The sequence below is a fragment of the Gambusia affinis genome, linkage group LG05 (genome assembly GCF_019740435.1).
Source record: "Gambusia affinis linkage group LG05, SWU_Gaff_1.0, whole genome shotgun sequence".
NCBI classification, from domain to species: domain Eukaryota; kingdom Metazoa; phylum Chordata; class Actinopteri; order Cyprinodontiformes; family Poeciliidae; genus Gambusia; species Gambusia affinis.
Window position 1 is genome coordinate 8,945,776 of NC_057872.1, and position 21,883 is coordinate 8,967,658.

General features: G+C 42.6%; 2 protein-coding genes and 1 long non-coding RNA gene across 5 annotated transcripts in view; 1 reads left to right on the forward strand and 2 right to left on the reverse strand.

Moving 5' to 3' along the window:
* Window positions 1-4,049, forward strand: part of ulk4 (unc-51 like kinase 4) — an 85,231-nt gene extending 81,182 nt beyond the window's left edge. The window contains exon 38 of one of the 2 annotated variants that reach the window (XM_044117851.1): window positions 1,642-4,049. In XM_044117851.1, coding sequence (XP_043973786.1) covers window positions 1,642-1,702 — 61 coding nt within the window. In that variant the 3' untranslated portion in view covers window positions 1,703-4,049. The remainder of the gene's footprint in view (window positions 1-1,641) is intronic. The other variant, XM_044117850.1, reaches the window with a different exon arrangement.
* On the reverse strand, window positions 4,005-18,571 carry ctnnb1 (catenin (cadherin-associated protein), beta 1). 2 transcript variants are annotated; one of them, XM_044117862.1, is made up of 16 exons: window positions 18,394-18,571; window positions 11,370-11,420; window positions 10,592-10,819; window positions 10,237-10,490; window positions 9,428-9,666; window positions 9,129-9,330; window positions 8,903-9,047; window positions 8,711-8,814; window positions 8,410-8,544; window positions 7,613-7,816; window positions 7,315-7,473; window positions 7,025-7,144; window positions 6,795-6,945; window positions 5,807-5,928; window positions 5,659-5,719; window positions 4,005-4,604 (listed from the first exon to the last, which is right to left on the reverse strand). In XM_044117862.1, the coding sequence occupies exons 2-16, from the start codon at window positions 11,380-11,382 to the stop codon at window positions 4,570-4,572; spliced, it is 2,172 nt and encodes a 723-aa protein (XP_043973797.1). In that variant the 5' UTR covers window positions 11,383-11,420; window positions 18,394-18,571; the 3' UTR covers window positions 4,005-4,569. The 2 variants fall into 2 exon arrangements, with proteins under 2 accessions (XP_043973797.1, XP_043973796.1); XM_044117861.1 differs by lacking the exon at window positions 4,005-4,604 and adding an exon at window positions 4,849-5,099.
* A 914-nt stretch (window positions 18,572-19,485) lies between these two features.
* The window catches only part of LOC122831576, a 29,295-nt gene continuing 26,897 nt past the window's right edge, over window positions 19,486-21,883 (reverse strand). The window contains exons 3-4 of the long non-coding RNA XR_006370723.1: window positions 19,691-19,753; window positions 19,486-19,594 (exon numbers count right to left, since the gene is read on the reverse strand). This is a non-coding gene — a long non-coding RNA (uncharacterized LOC122831576). The remainder of the gene's footprint in view (window positions 19,595-19,690; window positions 19,754-21,883) is intronic.

The following is a 21,883-nucleotide window of genomic DNA, read 5'->3' on the forward strand; positions in this document are numbered from 1 at the left end:
GGTCACTTCAACTCCTGAAGAAAAGCTTCAAGCCTTGCCAACCCCCCCTCCCAACCCCCCCAAACCTGATCCTGGCTCACCGCCACATTCAGGTCGGTCAAAGGTCAAAGTCGTCCCTAATGCTAAGGCGCTCTGATATCTGCGCTGACATCAAACGCGGGACCAAAAACGCTCCTTCTGTAAACAACTTTGCCTAATTTTTGGACTCAGAATTTGTGAAGCAGCTGCAGCAGAAATCCTTGACGTTCAGCAGCTGTGGAACTATGAGGCAGGATCAGAAACAAAGTAATAAAAGAAAAGAAAAACGGGGTGGGAGGATTATGAGGTGATTTTTAGTAAGTTCCTGGCAATATGTTCCATCGAAGGGCACCATCTGCTCAGCTGTGATCTGGCCCCCTTGCTGCTGCATGTGGTGCAGACAATGCTGAGTGTTCCTAACATTGCACTCAGAGCCACTTATAATTTTCCTTCAGTTTTCTCCCTGTAATATGTGAAGCTGCTTATTGTTTATGCTGATCATCTGAAACCTATAAATTGACTCGATTGACCCTTACTGATGACCAACCAGTTGAAGACTCAAAAACTCCCGTCATTATTCTGTTTTGTGAATGCACCATGCAGTGAGGCATGAAGAGGTTATTCGGAGGGAGCTCATTTTCCAAAATATGTCATTCAGGCTGCTAGAAGGCGAGAGAGAGCAAGACTTTCTGCAGAAACCAGCAAAGCTAAACATATTATTTGAAGGTTTTGCTGCTTTGAGCTTTTCGGCTTCCAGCCTCAGTCTGTCAGGGAGCAGAGCATTTCAAAATGCTGGTAAAGTTAAGGTATAAATCTAATTTCTCGAGGGAAACGCAAGGAAAACTTATTACTGTACTAACAATATTAATTACTTTTAAAAGATGCTAACGACAGTTTAAGATTCCAACATTAAAAGCCTCTTTTACGGAAACTCCTCTTTCACATACTCATTATGACCAGAAATATATTCCTAATATAAATAGCAAGATTGGAAATGAATACTTCAGGCTTGTAAACATATCTTATTGTAGTATATTTGTAAATTAAGGGTGGCCCGATCAGATATATTGAAAATCTGCTAAAAATTCAGATAATTTCTACCAACACCGTTTTTAGCTGGGCTGTTCCTCCTCGCCCTCTGCATGGTGTGTATTTGCTAGCATAGCGTGTGAGGATGTAATCAGTGACCAAACGCTGAAGCTTGAACTCTCTCACTTTATCCAAATACCAAAACTTCCAAGGGTTTGCGAGGCCTCTGGGGAACCTTTTAATTAGATCAATTATGGGGATGGTAATTAAGTTAAGAGGCGTGAGCGGACCTGTAGAAATGAATCTGTTTCTTTGTGTTTTTATCCAATTCAGTGATATTGCTGCTTATTATATATGCTTATACTGCTTATTGTTATGATTTTGATACAGATGTTAGTAAAAACAGAACAAAAGTAACGTAGTTGATTTTAAGTGTATATGGAGCAGAATATTATTCCATTTTGCTCTTCTGTGCTTTACAAGGTAAAACAAGCATACAGCTATTGAGAATGCACTATATATGTAAGATAAATTCATTGTTTCCATCTCCACGCTGAGATTATGAATAATATATATGTATACTTTTCGTTCTAGGTGTCCTGCTGATGTGGCTACACGGGCTGCAGAAATCCTCCAGGAGCTCTCTGGATCCTAGACGTTTTTCCATCTTTCAACTTTCGGTGACCCACGAGTGACCCCAACAGTAAATACTGTTTTTCAACCCAGTGCCGATTGCACACTCAGAAAAGTTTGTTTGTTTGGGACTAAAACATCCTCAGAAACAGGATTTTGGTTTCGCTGGTACTTGAAAACCAATCAGATCTCAACATAAGACACTCGGTTGGATTTGACGTTTTGCTTGTTTAAATAAATTTGTCTTAAGAATTTCAGTCTCAAGTCAGCAGCTTCTACATGCAGTTCGGATACCGGTCGTTCGTCGCGACTCCCTTCGTCCATAAATTGGATCAGTGACGGTAAAGAATATTGCCGTGTCACCAGAGTTGACAGCTCATTTGGAAACATCCATCAGTCTGCACAGGATTACATCATGAGCAGTAATTTGGGCTGTCACATGCATCACAGCACTGACCTTGGAGTCTGTTCAGATGCTCCCATTTAGCTTTAATGACAGAATATTGACTCATTAGATTGCCTCTCGGCTTGGCTGTGTGTGTGTGTGTGTGTGTGCTGTGACAGTCAACAATGAATACTTTACTCTGCCTCTACAGCAAAACACTCAAGTTTTGCACGCAGAAGTAAATGAGCTTAGATCAGGACAGACCCATGTTCACGTTGGCCTCTTCTAACAGGAGAGCCTGTGAAAAATGATTGGGATTTCATTTAAAAATACAAACACTTTGCACGTTTAAAGTGTGGACAAGGACAGACGCGGTAATACAATCTGAGCACATGCAACACAGGAGAGTTCATCTATTAATGACAGCTGTGCAGCGAGCTTTGGAAAAAGGACCTGTCGAGTGTGAAATCCAAGTGTCCACACACACACACACACACACACACACACAGTCACCTGCAGTTTCAAGGGGCATCGGTTCGGCGTCAACAGGAGCTGTGGACGGCTCACAGCTGCGTCTGCCGCTGTTGCACGACGGAGACTTCATCGGGAAAGTGAAAGGCTGTTTAAAAATAACTCGGCTGTTGACGTTCCGATTGAAGAATATTAGGAAAAATATCAGGAGACTTTCTAATCGGGCAGAAAAAAGTATGACGGCGCATTAAGGCCATTGTAGATAGAAAATGCACTACAGATACATTAGAGATACAAAAGCTCAGATTTTCTAGAAAAACACTTGAACACTTCGGAGTTTTAAAAGTGAGCTCCTGGTCGATTTCAATTACTCTGAAAATTTCAGTTTTTTTGGGGTAGAAATGAAACTTTTCAATGATCCTAATACACCGTCGTACAAAAAGTCATTTGATTACAGTCTGTTTACATAATTCCCATATAGCCTGGAAAACTGGAATTTCTATTTACCGACAATTCTGGGGTAAAAAGGAAAGTAGTGAACAACACTTCCAGCGTTTACTCCTAATTCTGTTTCCAGTCTTACTTCACTTCAAGCTTATGAATTTCAGGTTTATACATTTCAAGTGTATTTCCTTCAAGTAGAACATGAGTGTAAATATATAAGTTGGAGGTTGCTTATTTTTTTACAGGATGTTTCCCCACCCAATAAACCGAATGCATCAAGAGTTGGGAGTCGGCGATTTGTTTTCTCCAGGTATTTACATGCTTCAGATGAGTCGAGTTTTTATAAATGATGTAATCTCAGGGTCACTACAGTCTCCTCTAGTTGACCCCAGTGTGCTGTTTAATAAGTTCTTACAGCGGGGTGAAATATTGCATTGGTCAGTCTTTTGACAACTTGGATGTTATTTCTATGGTCAGTGATGCAGTAGGGTCAGAACTTAAAAGACATTTTCTAATCTATTAAGACACTTTAAGCAGAGTTACAAGTGAGAGATTGTACTGTTCCCACCTGCACAAAAATACCTGTGAATCTGCTAATCAGTCTGGAAAAGTATGGACTATTGACATGAAAATGCACACGTTTCCAGAATGTCCTTTCAAAAAGCTGAAGTGTTATAAAGGTGGTGGTGCTGAATATGTGAAGGAGAGTTTAAGCCCCAGTGATAAAGTCCGTCAAAACCAAACTTGTCACTGAAATGAGACAGACACCCGGGTGAAATGACAGTCTGTTTTATTGTTTCAGAACACAGCAGGCTACAAGCAACCAGCGCCTCACTACTTCACCCCTTAGTAACAGCAGACCAATAGGAGCACGTCTCCACCCCTGTCCTTAGACACGCCCACCCAGCTCGGTCAGCTAACCCCCCTTTGGAACAGCTGGGACACGTCGATGTCCTCCTTTAAAGCAAGAAAATAGCTCGATATTTGGACCATGATTTCCAATTCATGTTTTTTTTTTTTTTTCCGTTTTTGTACAAAAGCTACACAATGTTACACTTGATCATTAGAATACAATTCAACAGATTACCTTTAGTGTTTGGACACCATTTAAAATCTCATCCAGTTCTTTTGGATGGAGCATCACCACTTAAAATGAAAAACAAAAAAACACTTAGACTTAAAATACAAGGGACTAGAAAAAAAACAAAAAACAAAAAGATGAGTATCATAATGCAGAAAAATGAAAAAGCAAGCTAAGTTCAGTTTGTACCATTACGGAATAAAAAAGTAAAACAACCCAAGGTATTAAAAATGAAAAAACAAAATACATAAAAAACTTGTTGGAAAAAAAGCAACAAAAAAAAAAAAAAAGAAGAAAAAAGCTCATTGAGATCAAAATCTGTGTTTCGTGTCAGGATTAAAGCCGGCCTTCGATGAAGCTGAGAGACCAGAACCGAACTGCACAAAAAAAAACAACAAAAAAAAAAACTACTTTGTCCCAATGGAGCTCCTGTAGACAGGAAACTGCTTGCTGTTGTTGAGTCATCTTCAGGCACTTTCTGAGACCCCGCCTCCTCCATATGGGCGAATCACGATGCAGGTTCATCCAGATCACATGATACAGCTGGAAGGAGAAGAGAGAGAGAGAGAGAAAAAAAAGGTTCAAGGAGAGGAAGTGGAGGCTACTGGGGTCTGGTGGAGAACCACACACAGAGATCAAACGCCACATCACACAGCTTCAGAGCAGGAGCCGTCCGGACATGCAACAGCCAGAGTGAGTCCTCCTCCTCCTCCTAACATTTATCTGGGATACTCCCCACTGTGCTGCTTGGAGAAGGCTACAAAATGGAATGAGAAGTGGGTCTTACCTAGTAGAAAGTTTAGTGTAATGGTGGTCTTGGTATTTACAGGTCGGTATCAAACCAGGCCAGTTGGTTTGAGTCGCCAGGTGGAAGGCCCTCTATCAGCTCTGGGGCGTGGCCCAGGTCGGGCAGCCCTTCTACGGGTGGGTAGTCCTGGCCTGGGTGGTGCCCTCCACCCAGATCATGGTCCATCATGGGCTCCATTCCCATGGCGTCCCCTGCGTAGCCCCCAGAGTGGAAGGGACGGTAGTTTGGGTCTGGGGGGAGGGAGCGAGGGTGGAGGAGAAGCAGGGGAAGCAAAGCAGCTGTTAAAAACCACACAGTCACACAGTAGTACGATCATTTCAGCAAAACACCAACACCGCACAGCAACACAGCACTCAGTTCATCCGCCGGCAGGCTGCATGGCGGCTCATCGGCCCACATGTGGAAGCAATTCAGTCCCGGTTTTATGCCGCAGTTCACTTGGTGCCGCGGCGGCTGGATGGTAAATGACTTCACCAACATTCAGCAAGTTTGGAAGCAGAAATGCAAATAAGACCTGGCAACTGTTCCCTCTAACCTGCTGGTAAGTAAACAGAGCAGCAGACTGGAACTTCCTGTGACATCCCAGCCATTGAAATTACTGTAGACACCAGGTAGTTACTGACGTCACACACCACGCTTTAAAAAGTTGAAGCTACGAAGATTCCCGCCGAACTTTCCTTTAGATCTAAAGTAAGACTAAGTGGGTTATGAGCTCAGCTGTTCTGACGCGTTTGTGTCTCTTTTCATGTGAAAGTGTTGCAGAAGCACAAACCCGAAAAGGAAACTCACCATCTTGCCTGTAGCCCAGAGGCTCTCCCTGTGCTCCGATGTCCAAACCCAGGTCTCCGGTCTGTGGAAACGCAGAAAATGTGTGAGCAGAGAAGTTGCAGTCTGGATGATGAAGACCATTATGAGAAGAAGAAAAAGCTGCCAGGACCTCATTCCAGGACATTGCTTCTGTCCTGAACAGAGAGCTGGTCAGCTCCACAGACAGGCGCTTCTTGTAGTCTTGAGGTTTGTCCTCAGACATGCGGAACAGAACTGCTGCTGCGTATGTTGCTGGGGAAGGACATGAGGGTTGGCTTTAGAAGGAGCTCCTGCAGCTTTAATGAGTACATTTTATTAAACAAACACTACCGTTCCTAAGGCAGGGCGATAAATTGATTTGACATGATTGAACCAAATTTTTTGGTTTTTGAAGATTTAACTTTTGGAAAATCTGGATTCTTGCTTCACCAATTCACTCTGTAGTTCAGAGTGACGGCAGCTGCTGAGGCCGCCATCTTTCTCGACGAGCTTTTTGTTTTACTTACAGCTTCTATTTATTTGGATGTTCAATTCAGATCAACTCTGATAAAATATAAAAGGTCATGATAAGTTGGTTTCACCCTCCTACACCACTAGGAACTGAGTCATAATAAAGTAAAATTAATACAAGAATGAAGTCTGATTACCTAAATAAAGTCATAATAGTAAAACGAAGTAGTAATTTTATAAGAACTCCCAACAGGAAGAATAAAAAGTAATTCAAGCTTTTCTTCCCCCTCATTAAAACAATGATTTCAAGATACGGTCAAATTACATCTATATTCTGCTAATATGACAAAAGGTCTTGCATCCAGGCCTTGACACTCATCACAGAAGGGATGATTGGAATAAAAGCTGCTTTTTAACAATTTTCTGTCATTTGTCTTTTTTAGAATACAACATGAAGAAAATTTTAATTAAAAATCGATTAAAGAAAAAAAAAAAAAAATCGGAAATGGTCCAAAAAATTTAAATTAAACAATGTTTTAAAAATCTGCCTCAATAGTCCCTATGGCGCATTGTATGAAATAAACTTTTTCATTGATTTAGTAAATAACCAGTTAGGTAGCCTTTAAAATAAACAACAACATAATAAGCAGGCATTCCTCTGGACGTACCAACTCCTTCGTTGCGGCTGTGCAGCAGCTCTGTGAGCGGGGCGCTGGCTCCCTCCGCCTCGATGGCCTCTGCCACCTCTTTGTCCTGGGCCAGCTCACAGAGGACGCCTGCTGCTACGCGCTGGATGTTCTCAATGGGAGAGTACAACAGCTGCACACAGACAGAAACTCACAGTCAAATTCGTTCCAACATTTCTGCCTCCACATTTAAAAACAAACAGAAGACATACCTGCACAAAGAGAGGGATGGTGTTGAGGCCTCTGATGACCACTCTGTTATGGAGATCTCTGGCCAGGATATGAAGTGCTCCTGTGCAGCCCTCCACGATCTCCTCCATACGGACTCCCTCCTGTTAACACAAACACTCCATCAGGATCGGGTAAGCCCAGCGCCGCCTGCTCATCCTGCCCTCCGCAGGATGTCATTAGAGCTCTTCTGGCCGCTCGGTAAGCGTGCGAGAGCTTACGGAGGACCATCTCGGTGCTATGACGACGGGAGTTTAGCGTGAGCTGCTCTTACCACAAACTGCTGCTGTGTGCCTCCCATGCTGGTGCGTCTCTGCGTGTCCTGGTGGGCTCTGACCAGCAGCTGGACCAGTCTGGGGATGGCGCCCTGCTCCCTCAGGGGGGAGTGGTTGGCGGGGCACAGGGCTAGGTTACGGATCAGACCAACAGTTGCCTGATGGGAAATAACACGACACGTTTAACATGTATGCTTTCGACTGAGCACCGCTGTGGAATTCACAAAAACCTCAGACAAAAATGTAGAAAGAGCTTAGTAGATATTTTAAACGTAAATTAAGACATAAATTGCGTACCTTGATGAGGGGCCAATGTGATGGTGGATGCAGTAACTTGACGACCACGGGCAGGCCGTAGTGCAGCCGCACGGCATTCTGGGCCATCTCGGCGTCCTGATGTCGGGACGTGAGATGGCGCAGGGCGCAGATGGCTGGCTCTGTGATGTCTTCTCTGTCTCCGGCCCGCAGCACTGTGCGAACCAACGCCTCGATGCCTCCAACCTGAAACGCACAACGCAGCAGATGAGTGGATGAGGCACGAACAGGTTGCAGGGCTCCGACCTACAAGGTTTAGAGAAATTCATGCACAGAAACAAAAGCGTTTGCTGGAAATTAGTGTGAGATCTTACTGACCGTAGGAATAAGTAGCTGCGTTTACATTGCAAACGTGAGCAAGACTGTGCTGAAATTCCACTAATGTTGAAAAGACTATTTCGCAATTGCGGCGTTTCCATTAAACAAGAAAAGCAACAGAAACCACACAAACACGTTTGATCACGCTACAGGTCATTTGAAAATCATGCCACATTGTCATTCTCCTTCTACCACTTCCTGTTTTCATGACAGTTTTTCAAAAAAAAAAAAAAAAACACTCATTTTTTAAAAACGAGTGGAAAACCAGCTCATCCTAGCACAAAAACATTATAAAAAAACCCTAAGTTTTATTCGAAATTGCCATGTTTCCATTACGCTAATTTATTTTTGTCTTTCCAGTTTGCATAATTCTACGGTCAATGGGTACGCAGCAAGTGACTGACTGGAGTTTATTAAAGAAGAACGTGCAAATGAGGCCAATAAACTGAGTGTAATCTCACCTGGCAGACCATCATTTTGTTCTTATAGTTGTTACAGGTCAGATTAGAAAGGATCCCAGCAGCACAGGTCACTACATTGATGTCGTCACTGCCGAGCAGCTGAACCAGAGTTCCCAGAAGACCTTCCATTCCCTCCTGGAAAGCAAACAGAAGACAGCTTAACATACATACTGGGAACTTCAGATAAAAGTCTGAGGAGAAAGAAAAATTATTCTAATCTTATATTCTGTCTAACAAAAATGAAGCCTGTCACTATGCAGTCTTTTGTAATGTCAAACAGAGTTGCTGCAGAGGCTCTAACCTGTTTGGTGGCGGCATCTGACAAGTTCCTGAGGGTCCAGAGACAATTCTGGACCAGTCTCTGGCTTGGATCTGTCAGGTGGAGACCCAGAGCCTGCATACCTCCTGAACAGACACACAGTGTTACATATGGAACGGCCTGCTGCTGGGAAGTCCCCTCAACGTAAACGGTTTCTTAGGGTCAAAGACATACCAGCTTCAACAATGGCCGGTTTGTTACTGGAGCACACCGACAGAACCTTAAGGACTCGGCTTGTGGTCCACAGGAGCTTCTCGTACGTGTAGGTCCTCATGATGTTGACCAGTGCTTGGGGGCCTCCACTCGCCAGAATAATCAGCTACACACAAACAAAACCAGGTTAAGTTACATGTCAGAGCTGCTCTGACATGTAGCTTCCTCCCTTTGACCTCTTCCTCACCTTGCTTTCCTGGTTTCCATAGGCTAGAATCTGCAGACAGTCAGTGGTGATGGCCAGGAACTTAACGTTGGTTTTGCTGAGCAGAGCCACCATTTTCTGAAGGCCGCCGGCCAAGCGGACGGCCATCTTGGCTCCTTCTTGGTGCAGCAGAAGGTTGTGGAGGGTAGTGATTGCGTAGAACAGGACGGAATCCACCGGCGAGCTGCGGAGGAGAAACTGTTCAGTTTCACAAACTCGACACGTTGGGAGACGCTCGCTACCGGTGGGAATCATCCCTGCGGTAGCAGGTAGCGCGGTACCCGAGCATTTTCACTAGAGCCGGTATTCCTCCGGACTTGAAGATGGCCAGCAGCCCCTCTCTGTGATGGGACAGGTTGTGCAGAGCTCCTGCCGTGCAGCGGGCGGTCTCCATGTCGTTGGTGTTCTGCATGGTCCTGACGATCGCAGAGACCATCTGAGGGGAGCGCATGATGGCGTGACGAGACGCTTCCTTCTTCGAAAGCTGGTGGACCATCACTGCTGCTTTGTTAACTACCACCTGGATGGAAGACGGAATGAGACGTCGCTCTGATCATCGTGTACAAAAATTAAAAAGAAAAAAACAAAAGCTCTGGGTTGGGGGGCTGGGCAATGGACCGATTTTATAGATTAACTGAATTTTTGGTTTTTGAAGATTTGCTTTTTTGAAAATATAATTTAATCCAGAATTCAGAGTGCTGTCAACACGGCAAAGGCAGCCATTTTGTTTGACTAGTGTTTTTCTTTTCATTTAAGTTTTGTATTTAGATCACCTCTACTACAATTTTTTATTTTTTATTTTTTTGACGAAATCCTGATACAAGACAAGAGTTGAAATAATACGAAAATAAAATCTCAACATTAACAGAATGAAGCCGTAATGTTTGAAGAATGAAGTAGTTACATCTGTGAGAACTCGAAACACAAAAAATAATTTTTAAATATTTAATTCTTTTAAATATTCTCTTTTGTAATTTGTTTTAAATGACAGCCAAAAAAAAAAAAAAAAAGATATTAAGATCAAAAATCTTAATATCCAAGCCACATCGCCCAGCTCTAATCTGCGCCAAACATTTCTGAGGATGATGACCTGGTCCTCATCGTTGAGTAGCTTGGTGAGCTCCGGTATGGCTCTGGTGGCGAGCTCGGCGTCATCTTGGTAGTTGATCAAATTGACCACAGCGTGTTTGAGCATCTGTGACGGCTCCGCCAGCCTCTGGACGTTGGTGGGGTTTGTAGCGTCGTACTGCGTGGACGGGATCTGCATGCCCTCCTCCAGAGTCTCTGGGAACATGGCCGCACGCACCCGCTGAGCACGCGTCATGGCGTACTGACCATCTATGTCTAGGACAGAGAGGAGGGATGTTTGATCACTCGACGTTGGCTTACTTTAACCATCGCTTCCTAATCGTCCACAGGGAGGGCAGACAACAGGTGAAACCTACCTTGTACTTGGTCCTGGGAGAAGTTCTGGTTGAAGCCCTGCTCCCACTCATACAGGACCTGGTTGTTGTCCAGGTCGTCCTCCTCTGGGTTGCCTTTCCCGCTGAGGGAGGGAGCAGTTGTGGTGGCCCCTGAATGAATCCCTGAATCCAGGTAGGACTGCTGCTGCCAGTGGCTGACGGCTGCCTTGCGGTCCGGCTCCATGGCCATGTCCAGTTCCATCAGATCAGCTGAGGAGACGCAAATTCAGCCAACTTTAGAGTCGCTTCGTCAAACTGCCTCTAGCCAAACATTCAAACTGAACTCGATAAGACGAATATTCGTGCTCAAGAATAGGCAACAAATTCTGCTGGACGATAAATTGCCCCAGATGTTATTGGGTCAAACAATAATATTGTTGTTTTGAGAGCGTCCCCAAGTTATATAATAATGCAAGAAAACATTCTCAAAGATCAAACTTTAAATTCTAAGAAACATTTAATACTGGAACTGGACGACATTTGGAGTATCCCAAATAAAACAAACAGAAACAAAAAAAAAAAAAATCAATTCTAATTATACGACGACTTTTGTCATCTGGCTTTTTGTAGGAAGAGAGAGAGAAATAGAAAAACAATAAATCATCCAAATGGAACTCTTTGAGTTTGTTTTAATTTATCATGCGATTATTTGATTTATTGTGACAAACCGACTCAAGAACAACAACAACAACAAAAAAAAAAAAAAGCTCAACAACATTTACAATTGTGCAAAGATGACCCCTGAACCCCAACAACTCACCCTGGGAAGCCATGTTTCTTTCTCAAACCACACCCAACACAGCTTCCTGGTCTGCAGAGGGGGGAGAAAAAGAAATAAAAATCAGCAAATTGTCAAACATTTCTACTTCCATCTTCACTTTACACATCCAACTCCAAGAGGAAAGCACTAAAAGAGCAGCTGAAATTAAAGATGATATTAGTTCAAAGGAAACGGCCCCAGTTTTCTTCGCTTTTTCTGCCTCCTCCCTTTCTTGGGTTTCCTCTTCCCGTTTCAGACAGGTATGCAAACAGTTGCAGTTCGCACACAAAAGCCTCCATTAAGGGCAGCATCTACCAGCGAGGAAGGACGAAGGAAGTGCAGCGCTGGGTGGAGAGCGGAGGCAACGGGAAGGAGGAGGGCGCTCGCATTCCTGAGCTGGCTTTGAAGCCGAAACCACACACTGCTGGAAAGTAAATACAGGCAGTGGCAGGAGAGGTAGAGCAAGCAAAAGGGATTAATTTAGCAGGGGGGGGGAGGGGGCAAAACTGAAAACGGGGCATTTTCAATTCACACTGGAAGATAAATGTTATGACAGAAACAAAAGTTGGAGTAAAGGGAAAAATGTCTACAAAGGTCTGTCAAAATAAGAAAAGTTTGAACCTGTGGAGTCTGTATACTTTCAAAAACCATCATGTGAAAATTAACATAACAGTAAATAGGGGGATAAAAGTGTTCTCTTTACAACACGCTGGTCTGAAGGTCCCTTCAAATTAAGGAGGCGCCATATGAGAGACTAAAGGAAAAACACATTTAAAGCGATTGATGAGACAATAAAACGAAAGTACATTTCCTACAGTAAACAAAGCGACAGCTTCTACCCAGTAAAATAAAAACACAACCCAAAACAGCAAATAAAGTCACTCAGTTTCCATCTACTGGCATGTTTTTCCACGGGTGTCGAGGCCAGGGTCACATTGCCACTGTAAAGACTACAACTCTGGTTTTTGTTTTTGAATCCGAGACGTTTGAGTTCAGGTCAGGAAATTGTCTCATTTCATCGTTTCTGATGCTGCTTGCCACCAACTCTACCAGACATTACTTTAACTAGACCAAAAAGTCTCAACATTTATAAAAAAACAGCACGTATGAGACATGCAACATTAACATTTATGAACCCAAACTGAACCGATTTAGCTGAAGGTCTGGTTCAACAAGAGTTTTGAAGGCATGCGGGACGGGAACCTGTGCAGAAAACAAACTTATTGTAGACTTTAATCAAAGGAAACGACAGGCTCTGCTACAGAAACAAAACCTCTGAAGAGCTCAAAGAGAAATCCACAAATTACACAAATAAGAGTCTGACTCCTACAAACACCCGTCCATCTTGTGTGAAAAAAATCCCAGTAATGACTAAAATGAGAGGATATTCACAAGAGGGGAGGTCTAGTTTCTGTTTCAGACAATTACAGAACAGTCCCTCTAACTTTGCTTAATCACATGTAATTAAACCACATGTAATTTTCCAGATCCCAGAAAACCCCAGAGGTTTTCTGGGATCTGTTGCTCATCCCCGCTTTTATATCCACAGGAATGAGAGCGCAAATTATTTAGAGACACACAAGATACACAGGTACAACTGTGTGTGTGATGGACCCAAAGACCTCTACAAACGGATACCAGTCCCTACCATCCCCTCCAGGATAAGTGACTGATTGATTGAACTAATCTCCTGGTTTTTTTTCCCTCCTTTAAAAATTGTTAACTTCAATTTCTACTGAACAAGTTGGTAGGTTGAAGAAATATTTTATCTCAGCAAAGCTGGAAACAGGACAAGGGAAAATGTTCCTGTTTGTCCTTCGGTGGCAAAACTCAAACAAGGGGGAGAAAAAAAAAAAAAGGAAAAACAACTCTATCCTCTGTAGAAATGTGTGCCATCTGAACAGTTTAGGAGCAATAAGAGGGTTTTATTGTACTGAAGCAATAGCGTGACCAGCAGCAGTACTTTCTCTCCAGTGCAGCTGCCACTGGAACAAGTGACAAATGCTGGCAGACCTAATTTCCCTAATCTACTCTGCATCTCTGAGCCAACACTTCGACAACTAAAATAATGTTCCATCCTCTTGGTCCAAAAAAAAAAAAGCCCTGTGGTTGCTACGTTCCAGAGTGCTGCTGGTCACTATTTGAAATGCAAACTTTGCATTGTAACAGTACATGAAAAACTACAACAGCATCTTTTGACTACTATGTCAGCGCTCCCGTCTGGCAGAAAAAGATCTGGCTTTAATCATTTAAAATCCAACAAGAGCTGGATTCTGTTGGGTCCAATCAGTCGTTTATGAAAGTATGAAAGATCCAGGGAAAAACATGGAAAGAACCGCAACTTAAAATCCTGTCTGCATCTGGATTAAGATCCACCACTGATCCGTCCCAGTATCGGGTGAGAACAGCAACACATGGAGGAGCTGATTAAGCCAAGTTTATTCAAATAAAACAGAAGCAGCAGCCGACTAGGAGCTTTATTACTGGGAGCCTTTAAAAGGTTTCCGTTTTAAAACAGTCTAAATTTCCTCTCAGACGGTTTCACAGGTTGCTTTTTTTTTAATGAGATCTCAAATAGTCCTGGAGTGTTGCAGCCCTGCCCCTCCCCCACCAGTTGCTGCACAGTGCTGGTCATTCTGGCTAAAACAAGGCTATAATATTTTCCAGAAGACTTTAAAAATAAAAATAAAAAATAAATATAGGAAATATATCCTGTTGGAAAACAAGACAGAAAACTTGTGGAGACTAAAGGAGTGCCACTCACGCTCATTCACAGCTTTGTTTTTAATACTCTAGTTGGCAAAAAAATAAATAATTAAAAATTAAAGTAGAAGTAATTAAACATTGTTACACATTCAAAGTTTCCCCAAGAAAACTTGCTAAGCCCAGTGGTTGGGTGCCAGGGCAGTCATTATCCAGCGGCCTGTCACGTTTTTGAGTTAAAAAATGTTTAAAGTTGACAGGAGAATTTGAAAACATCACTTGATAGTTATGTGTCACTGAAAGATTGGAAGACTAATAGCTGAACATTAACTATAAAGTCTTAAAAAAATAAAAAAAAAATGCAAAGATTTCAGTAAATAAGCAATGCTTTGCCTGGTGGGCCGCCAGGCTCATTATACACTGGGGGAAACTCTGCACATTTTCACTGGAAGGTTTTATCCCAGGTTAATCCTAGACAGATCAAAACCTAAAAGGAAAAAGAGGGAGGTGGGGGAAAAAAAAAAAAAAAGTAAGAGTAAAGATAAAACAAGCTACTAAAACAGGGCAGGCACAAATTTACTCTGTAAATGTGAGCATATGAAGCTCTACTGCAGCAGATATCCAAAGAGAAACTCCCCCACCGCAGTTTAGCCGGGTGACTAAAAGAGCCAATCTTGAATCATCTTGAATGAGACGACTGCTGTTTCCAACCATGAACTCAAATTTGCTGTTCACACGCCATCCTCCCGGCACCGCCGGCCTGCCCTCCTATAACCCAACGCAGCCCTAACCAGAGCCACATGCCTCATGCATGCCCGGATGCAAATCAAACATACAATCAAAGCACACAGTGGAATCGTTTATGATTCACGCTGGCGGTTTGAGCGGTTCGTCACATCTGGCTTAGAAAAACGGAGTTTGTCCTTTATAGATGAGCAAAAGAGAAACCTCTGGATTCTGACAGAGAGAAAATGTTAAAGCTAAACAGTAAAACTGAATTTAAAAAAAGAGAAAAAAAAGAAAAAGGAACTTGTTACTGCGGGACCTCTTACTTTCTGTGTGCGCTGCCACAAGAATCTGAACGGTGGGTTACTTTGAAGCCATATGTGAAATCCAGTATGGAGAGTTGTGCCTGGTGCAGTTAAAAGGCGGATAATTAAAACCAGATGCACGTTGCCCGACACAGCAGCCACTAGGGGGAAGATCTGTGCAGCGAAGGGAAGGAAAACATCACCTTTAGCTGAGCTCGGCTGGGCCTGTTAAGCAGCTGTCACAGATATGAGTGTAGATTGTGCAGCTATGACCTACGCATGCCGCGCTACATGTCAACAAAGCCTCAGTCCACTTAGACAGAGTGATTTTTAATGCAAGTCAGGTGCAACACAGGCCGACTCACAGCACCACGTATGCAGTTTAAACGCTTCCAAACTTGTATGTGCTGCAGCTCAACTTTGCCGACGAGTTACAGCGTGGATGTAAACATGCAAAAATGAGAAGAACAAAAATGTGTGAAGTAGGTTTTATTGTAATCTAAGCTAGCCAGGCTACGCAGAAACAAAGCTTAATGTAAAGGGTTTTCAAAATCAGTTTCTATAAGAGTCTAACAAAAACGCAAAAGAAACTCCTTTTCTCCCCACCAAATTAGTGCTGGGCTGTGTTCAAGTGAGCCTTGGGTAAATTACCCCAGGCTAAATTACATTTCTGTCCATTTGGCCTGCAGACTTTTGTGGCTAAATTTTACAACCCTTTTCCTGGCATGTAGAGGCATAATAATAATAAAAAAAAACAAACAAGCATATGATTATTTTCTAGGGGTGGCAAATGCAGTACCTGACAAAAATAAAGCATTTTATATCAGGGCAATACAGAAGTCACAGAGTCTACAGAGACAATCGAGTTTCTTCTGGAGAAAACACAGGGAGTCAATACCTCCAGATGAGTAAATGAGCCCAAGTAAAACCATTATTGGCAAAAGCAGAGAGAAAAAGAAGCAGCCACAGGCTTAGCCGGCTAAAGTGCAGGGTCAGCAGCACTCGGTACTGGCTGCCAAACACCACAATGAACCAAATGCCTGCAGCCGCTGCAGAGTCGTATTTTGTGTCTCAGCTGCAAAATGCTGCATAGCTGTGGACACAGGACAAACGTCAACGGTACGAAGAATCCCTTGCTGATGCTGCGAGATCTCCAACGTAGCTTACACTTACACACACACACACGTGCAGATTAGTTTTTATGTGTTTATGCCTCGAAAGTCTGCCTCAGAGCCAGGTGGCAAACACCAAGCACTGCCTACATCTAGACAACGCTCAGTAGCAGAGGAAACAGGAAACCCGGCGTTGTTCCGGTGATGACGAGACCTCAGGAAAGGTGGATCGTCTCAAAACAAACCACATACGTTTCCGTCTGAAAAATTTCTGTGCATCATCAGAAAAAGAAAAAGAAAAAAAAAGTGGGTTGAGGAGACAGAAAAGTTTTATCGACTTTGTTTTATTCCATTGTGCAACCTGCTTGGGGATTTCTCTGATGAGCCACACAGACACAAAAGAAGACAATTAAATATTCTAAGTCTGAATTAAACACATTAAATTGGGCACCACTTGATTTTAAATTGATCATTTTAGTTGCTACGTTCAATGTATGCACCTAGCTGTACTGTATGAAAATCTTTTAGGTATCCTTGGCAATCTTTCAAATTGTCAAACATATTTTATGAACAAGGACATTTTACTGACTTCAGTGTATCTCAGGAACTCCATGTGTGCCGTTTAACCCGAACATCTCCATCTACATTCCTAATCTTAAACGTAAATTCATAGTATAGCTTAATCCTAACTCTTAAACTGATGCATTTGGACAGAGGTTTCATCCCTAAAGGCCTATTTAAAGTAAGTTAATATACCACTAAATAGGTAGCACAAGTACACACACACAGGAATATTTCATACTTACGCTTTTTAATTTCTTAACACTGCAAGTCATATCTGAAACCACTACATACTCCATTTCATATCACTTTATATTCTTCTTCTCATGAATTACTCAGATTATTTGTCAAAAAAAAAAAAAAAGTCCTCAAGTTTGTTTTGATTTTTGTATTTATTTAATTTCATGCCACTGTCAGGAAGCGTCAGAGTCAAAGCAGGTACGAAACGTCCCCTGGTGGGTACGAATTGACGCATGGTAGACGCGAAACGTCCCGCAGCAGACGGCTCCGCTTAGGACAAGTGGGAAGGTGCGAAACGGCAGAAACCGCAAAAGCGAGAAAAATCCGAATGTCTCAAATTCGGCTTTTTCAGCCCCGGAATATTTACAAAAGCCGCAGCAACATGCACCCGAACAATTTGCACGCCGCCCCGCCTCTTCACAGCTGCCCCCGACTTTCTGCCCCAACACCAGCGACTCAAATTTCACACTCAGGCTCCTCCTCGTCTTCCTCCCGAAGCACATCGGCTCGGAGGGATTTTTGTCGGTCTTTGTTTAAAAGGACGAAAGGAAAAAAACACACACGCTGACCAAAGACTTGGAGTCAGACTAAAAAAAAAATAAATAACCTACAAAAACTTTGTTTCATCTGCGATATGTACATAAAACAGCTTTGACGCTCCCTACAGGTTGAGGAGTCTCACAAACTTCCAACTTATGACAAAACGTTTGCTTTGACTTCAATACGATTCACAAATTCGCTATATGGGGTTTTCACGTCGATGAAATGACCACGCCAGAAGTTAAACGTGAACCCCCTGTTGTGTCCTCCCCACCTCCAGTAGTTTTGGTTACGCATAAACAGCTGAAAAAACTCAGGCGAAACTCAAGAAGCCCAAACGTGAGTCACAATGGAGGAATGTGGCCAACAGTTTGTAAGCTAACAGGCTAACCTTTACTAACGTTAACTACTTAAAAAAAATATCAGACGAAATATCCACGTTTCATCCAAACTCTGTTTTTTTCCGCTCCCGAATTAGGTAAAAGGCAATAAAATCCAAACGTGTCTAAGTACTGGCTGGGGAAACGGGTTAAATGTTCTTTATAAACATTGGGTCGACGAATATCATAAGAATACAAGCTTTTGCCCCCAAAAAGGGCGGTGACTGGATCATCCCAAAAAATCTGCCTTGAAAGCAGCTGACTCGCAGGTTACCGCAGCTCCATCCCCGGCCGGCTGGCCCGCATACACACGAACACACACACACACACACACACACCTCAGCATGAATGCATACACACAACAACCGACTCCACTCCCGCTGGCGTTCACACGGACCCGGGTAAGGAAAAGGAGGAAAACTGAGGAAAGCCAATAGTTTTGAACGTTGAAGCCTACCCTTGTCAATACGACAAATCCGTCCACTTGGGTTCCGGAGAGTAAAAACCACTTGGAAAAGGAAAAAGAAAAAGTCGAGGAAAATGTGTGGAGCAGCGTCAGCGGGGAGCCCTCATCCACTCCCTCACAGGCAGCTGCAGACAGCAGGTACTGACGCAGCCAGAACAGCGGAGACTGGGAAATGTAAGATGGCGGCGGAGTTATATAGACCGAAGAACACCCGCATTCTAGCCATATCCTGCCGTGCTCTCCAATAAAATAGAAACCAAGATCAGAAATCATTTTTAGTCTTTCTATATCTCTGACTCGGTTCTACATTAATTTACCTATGACAATAATACAATTATTTGGTATGTATAAATACCTCATTTTATAGAATATGCATTTGTACGTGTGGAGTATGAATACACAATGAAATGAAGTTCCAGCTTCCCCCCACCCCCAAAACATAGGAAAACCGATCTTCTTTCCCGGAGTTATCTTGGTTTGTAAAAATGTCTAATGAATAGAAAATAAGTATTTTTTTTAAGAAACGTAAAAATAGAGGTTTACTAATACAGACTGCGTCCGTGTCATTGCTAATGGCACTTATACTATTACTCTATCTGAAATGGAATGGAAAAATACACTGCTAAAAAAGTTATAACAAAAAAAACAAAAACAGGAAAATGGGTTGAAACGAAGGCACGGTAAAACTGGGTTTGAACCCAGGTGGCTCCCTAACCTTTTACCTTCCAACCCTCAAAATAACAACCAAACAGACCGGGGACTTTGGCTGTTGAGTATACAGTCATTAAAAAGTCACCAAAATAGGGTAAGCAATGACAACACAAACAGCTTCAGCACCCATGATATAGTTTTTTTTGTTGTTTTTTTTTTACCAATCCATAAGTACTCCTTTGCATGTATTGTATAACTTAACGCATAAATGTGCTGTTACCATTGCTATCTATGTTACTTAGATCTGATGCACACATTCCCAACTTTGGAAACAACCGTTTGTTTGAGACTTGTCGTGTAGAACATGTTAGTGGTCTGACAAACATTAAAACAATCATTCACAGTGCAATGAAAGACACTCAGAAAACGTCTTTACTTAATTGTTTTATTTCTTGTTGATTCACTCACAGATATTCAATACTCAACTGATAAAGGTCCTTGACATTCAGAAGCAGGTTTTTGTTTTGCTCACACCTTGTTCCTTTGAAAACAAAAAAAATTATAATATTCTGATTATGTCTGCAGGCGACATGACAAGCAGTTCAGCAGGTCTGAGCAGCTCTCCAATGTGGATTACCTGCATAAGGGTTCAATTCGAGAACCCTGTGCTCCTCTGACACGCCTGGCATCCCGACGGCTGCTAAAATACAAAACACAGCAGAATCAAATCAAATCCCACATGTTAAGGAGAATTATGTGAAAGTGGTGAGCAAATCACTGGGAGTATTTTAGCATTTGAGTGGGGAAGTTTTGGCAATTGACAAATCTACAGATTTAACCAAATCAAGCCATTCAAAGACTATTCCGGCCTCAGATTAAACACGGGCCTGTTTCTGAACACCACCAGAAAAAAAACCCAGATTGAGCCAATAAAACCTATTAGCAGGCATAGATGTGGTCCTTTAAGCAAATAGTGTGATCTCCCTTTCATTTGGAGATCACAGCTAGTCATTTTCATACGACTTTCTATGTGGTTCAGTGCAGATACTGTTGGGAGGGAGGCTCTCATATAAAATTTCAGCATGCATTTCAGGTCCCCCTCGTCAGTGTTGGTCCCTTAATTGCTGAAATAAAAGGTGCGGAGCCGGCGAGGTCCCTTCATGCTGCATGCGGCAATGTCACCAGCAAACAAAGGTAACGCACTCTCCTGTCGTCTGCCTACAGGCTACTTCATTAACCTATATTTACAGTGCGTGGGTGGAATAGAGTGCCGAAACCCTAACTCTGTCTGAAACTGTTAATTCAGCTGCCCCCTCACAGGAGCGTCACAGCAACGCATCAGCAGCGTGACTCCACCCTGTGTCATGAGGCTGCAACATGATTGATTTTCTTCTTCTTTTTTTTTTTTTCCTGAATCCCTTTTCAAACCACGCCGAGAATTACTGCTGTCGCTCTGGCAGACGAAATGAAAATGGGTTCACGCCGGTCACCGCAATTACACAACCAGAAGAGCGACAAAATCCTAAAGCTGTGAGTCACGTCAGGAGCACAGGGTGATTTCTCATTCGTACAGTTTTAAGTACAGTCCAAAACATAAATCAGCAGAGAGGTTTTGTGTTCACTTGTCAGGCAGTGGGCTCGTGATCAGAGGTGTGATGATCTGTTTGTCCTTCTAAAAGCGCCTAAAAATTGGATCTTTCCACTACGTACGCCGAATATCAAACGGTGCAACATTTGTTGCAGGGTTCAGAAGCGCAAAAAAGGGAATCTTTGATAAAGTACATTAAAATATATGATCACAAAAGCGCCTTTGAACAGAGAGAATGGTACACGCAGCTTCTGACATAATCGTGTTTTTGTTAGATGGCAATTGCACATTAAAGCCTTCACCTTCTCTGGAGTGCACCACTGTAAAGCAGGAAGTACTTGTAAACTCCTTCATGAAAAGACGTAGCTGCCTTTGTAGTGCTGAAACGCTGCTTGCACAATCTAAACAGAGTTTTGTGATCACTGTCTCGGGTCTAATGCTTGAATCTTAAATAAAGAACTTCCCCGCCGAAGCATATGTTCCAAGAGAAGCAGGTTTAGGTTTTTATACTTTTTTTTTTTTTTTCTTATTAATGATTCATGCAGGATGTTGTTTTATTAGTTGGATGTAATCTAAACAAGTAACATGAAATATTCACTAAAAAACATGATTGCGTTCCGAGAGAGAGAGAGTGACTTTGCAATATCCGAGTCAAGCTTTGGTTACCAGTAGGTTTAATCACAACCAGACTGTCACGGGTCATCGTCTCGTGACCATGGAGTCTGGATTAAGAGCACAGATTTACAATCAGATTTATCTTCTGTGGAAAATCCCTCTGATGTCTAATCTGGGATGTCTGTGAAAAGGCTTCAAACTGCTCTGTACAAGCAAACAGCGTCACCTTTTATGCCTAACTTGTTTCTTGCGAGTCAGGAGAACACACTGGATTCATAAAAATGCCTTGCCCCTGCCAACCTAGGCTTGTACATGCGATTCCTGACTCTTTTTTTTTTTTTTTTTTTTTAATTCAGACTTGTCAAAACTGACTCCCTGATGTGAAGCTCGACAGGAAAGTGGCTCTCCACTCAGGCCTGTGTAGCAAACAATTTCCAACGAGGGAGGTCCACAGTGGGAGCTTTTAACTGCGAACCTGTGTTCACATATGAAAGGTGGTGGAATAAACGCGACTACAAAGTTCAAAATGTTGCAGATTAACGATTGAAAGTGACAAATATTTCCGATTGTCTTATTAGGAGTGATCACAGGATGATTTTGAGATTCGATTTTGACTGATTTTATTTT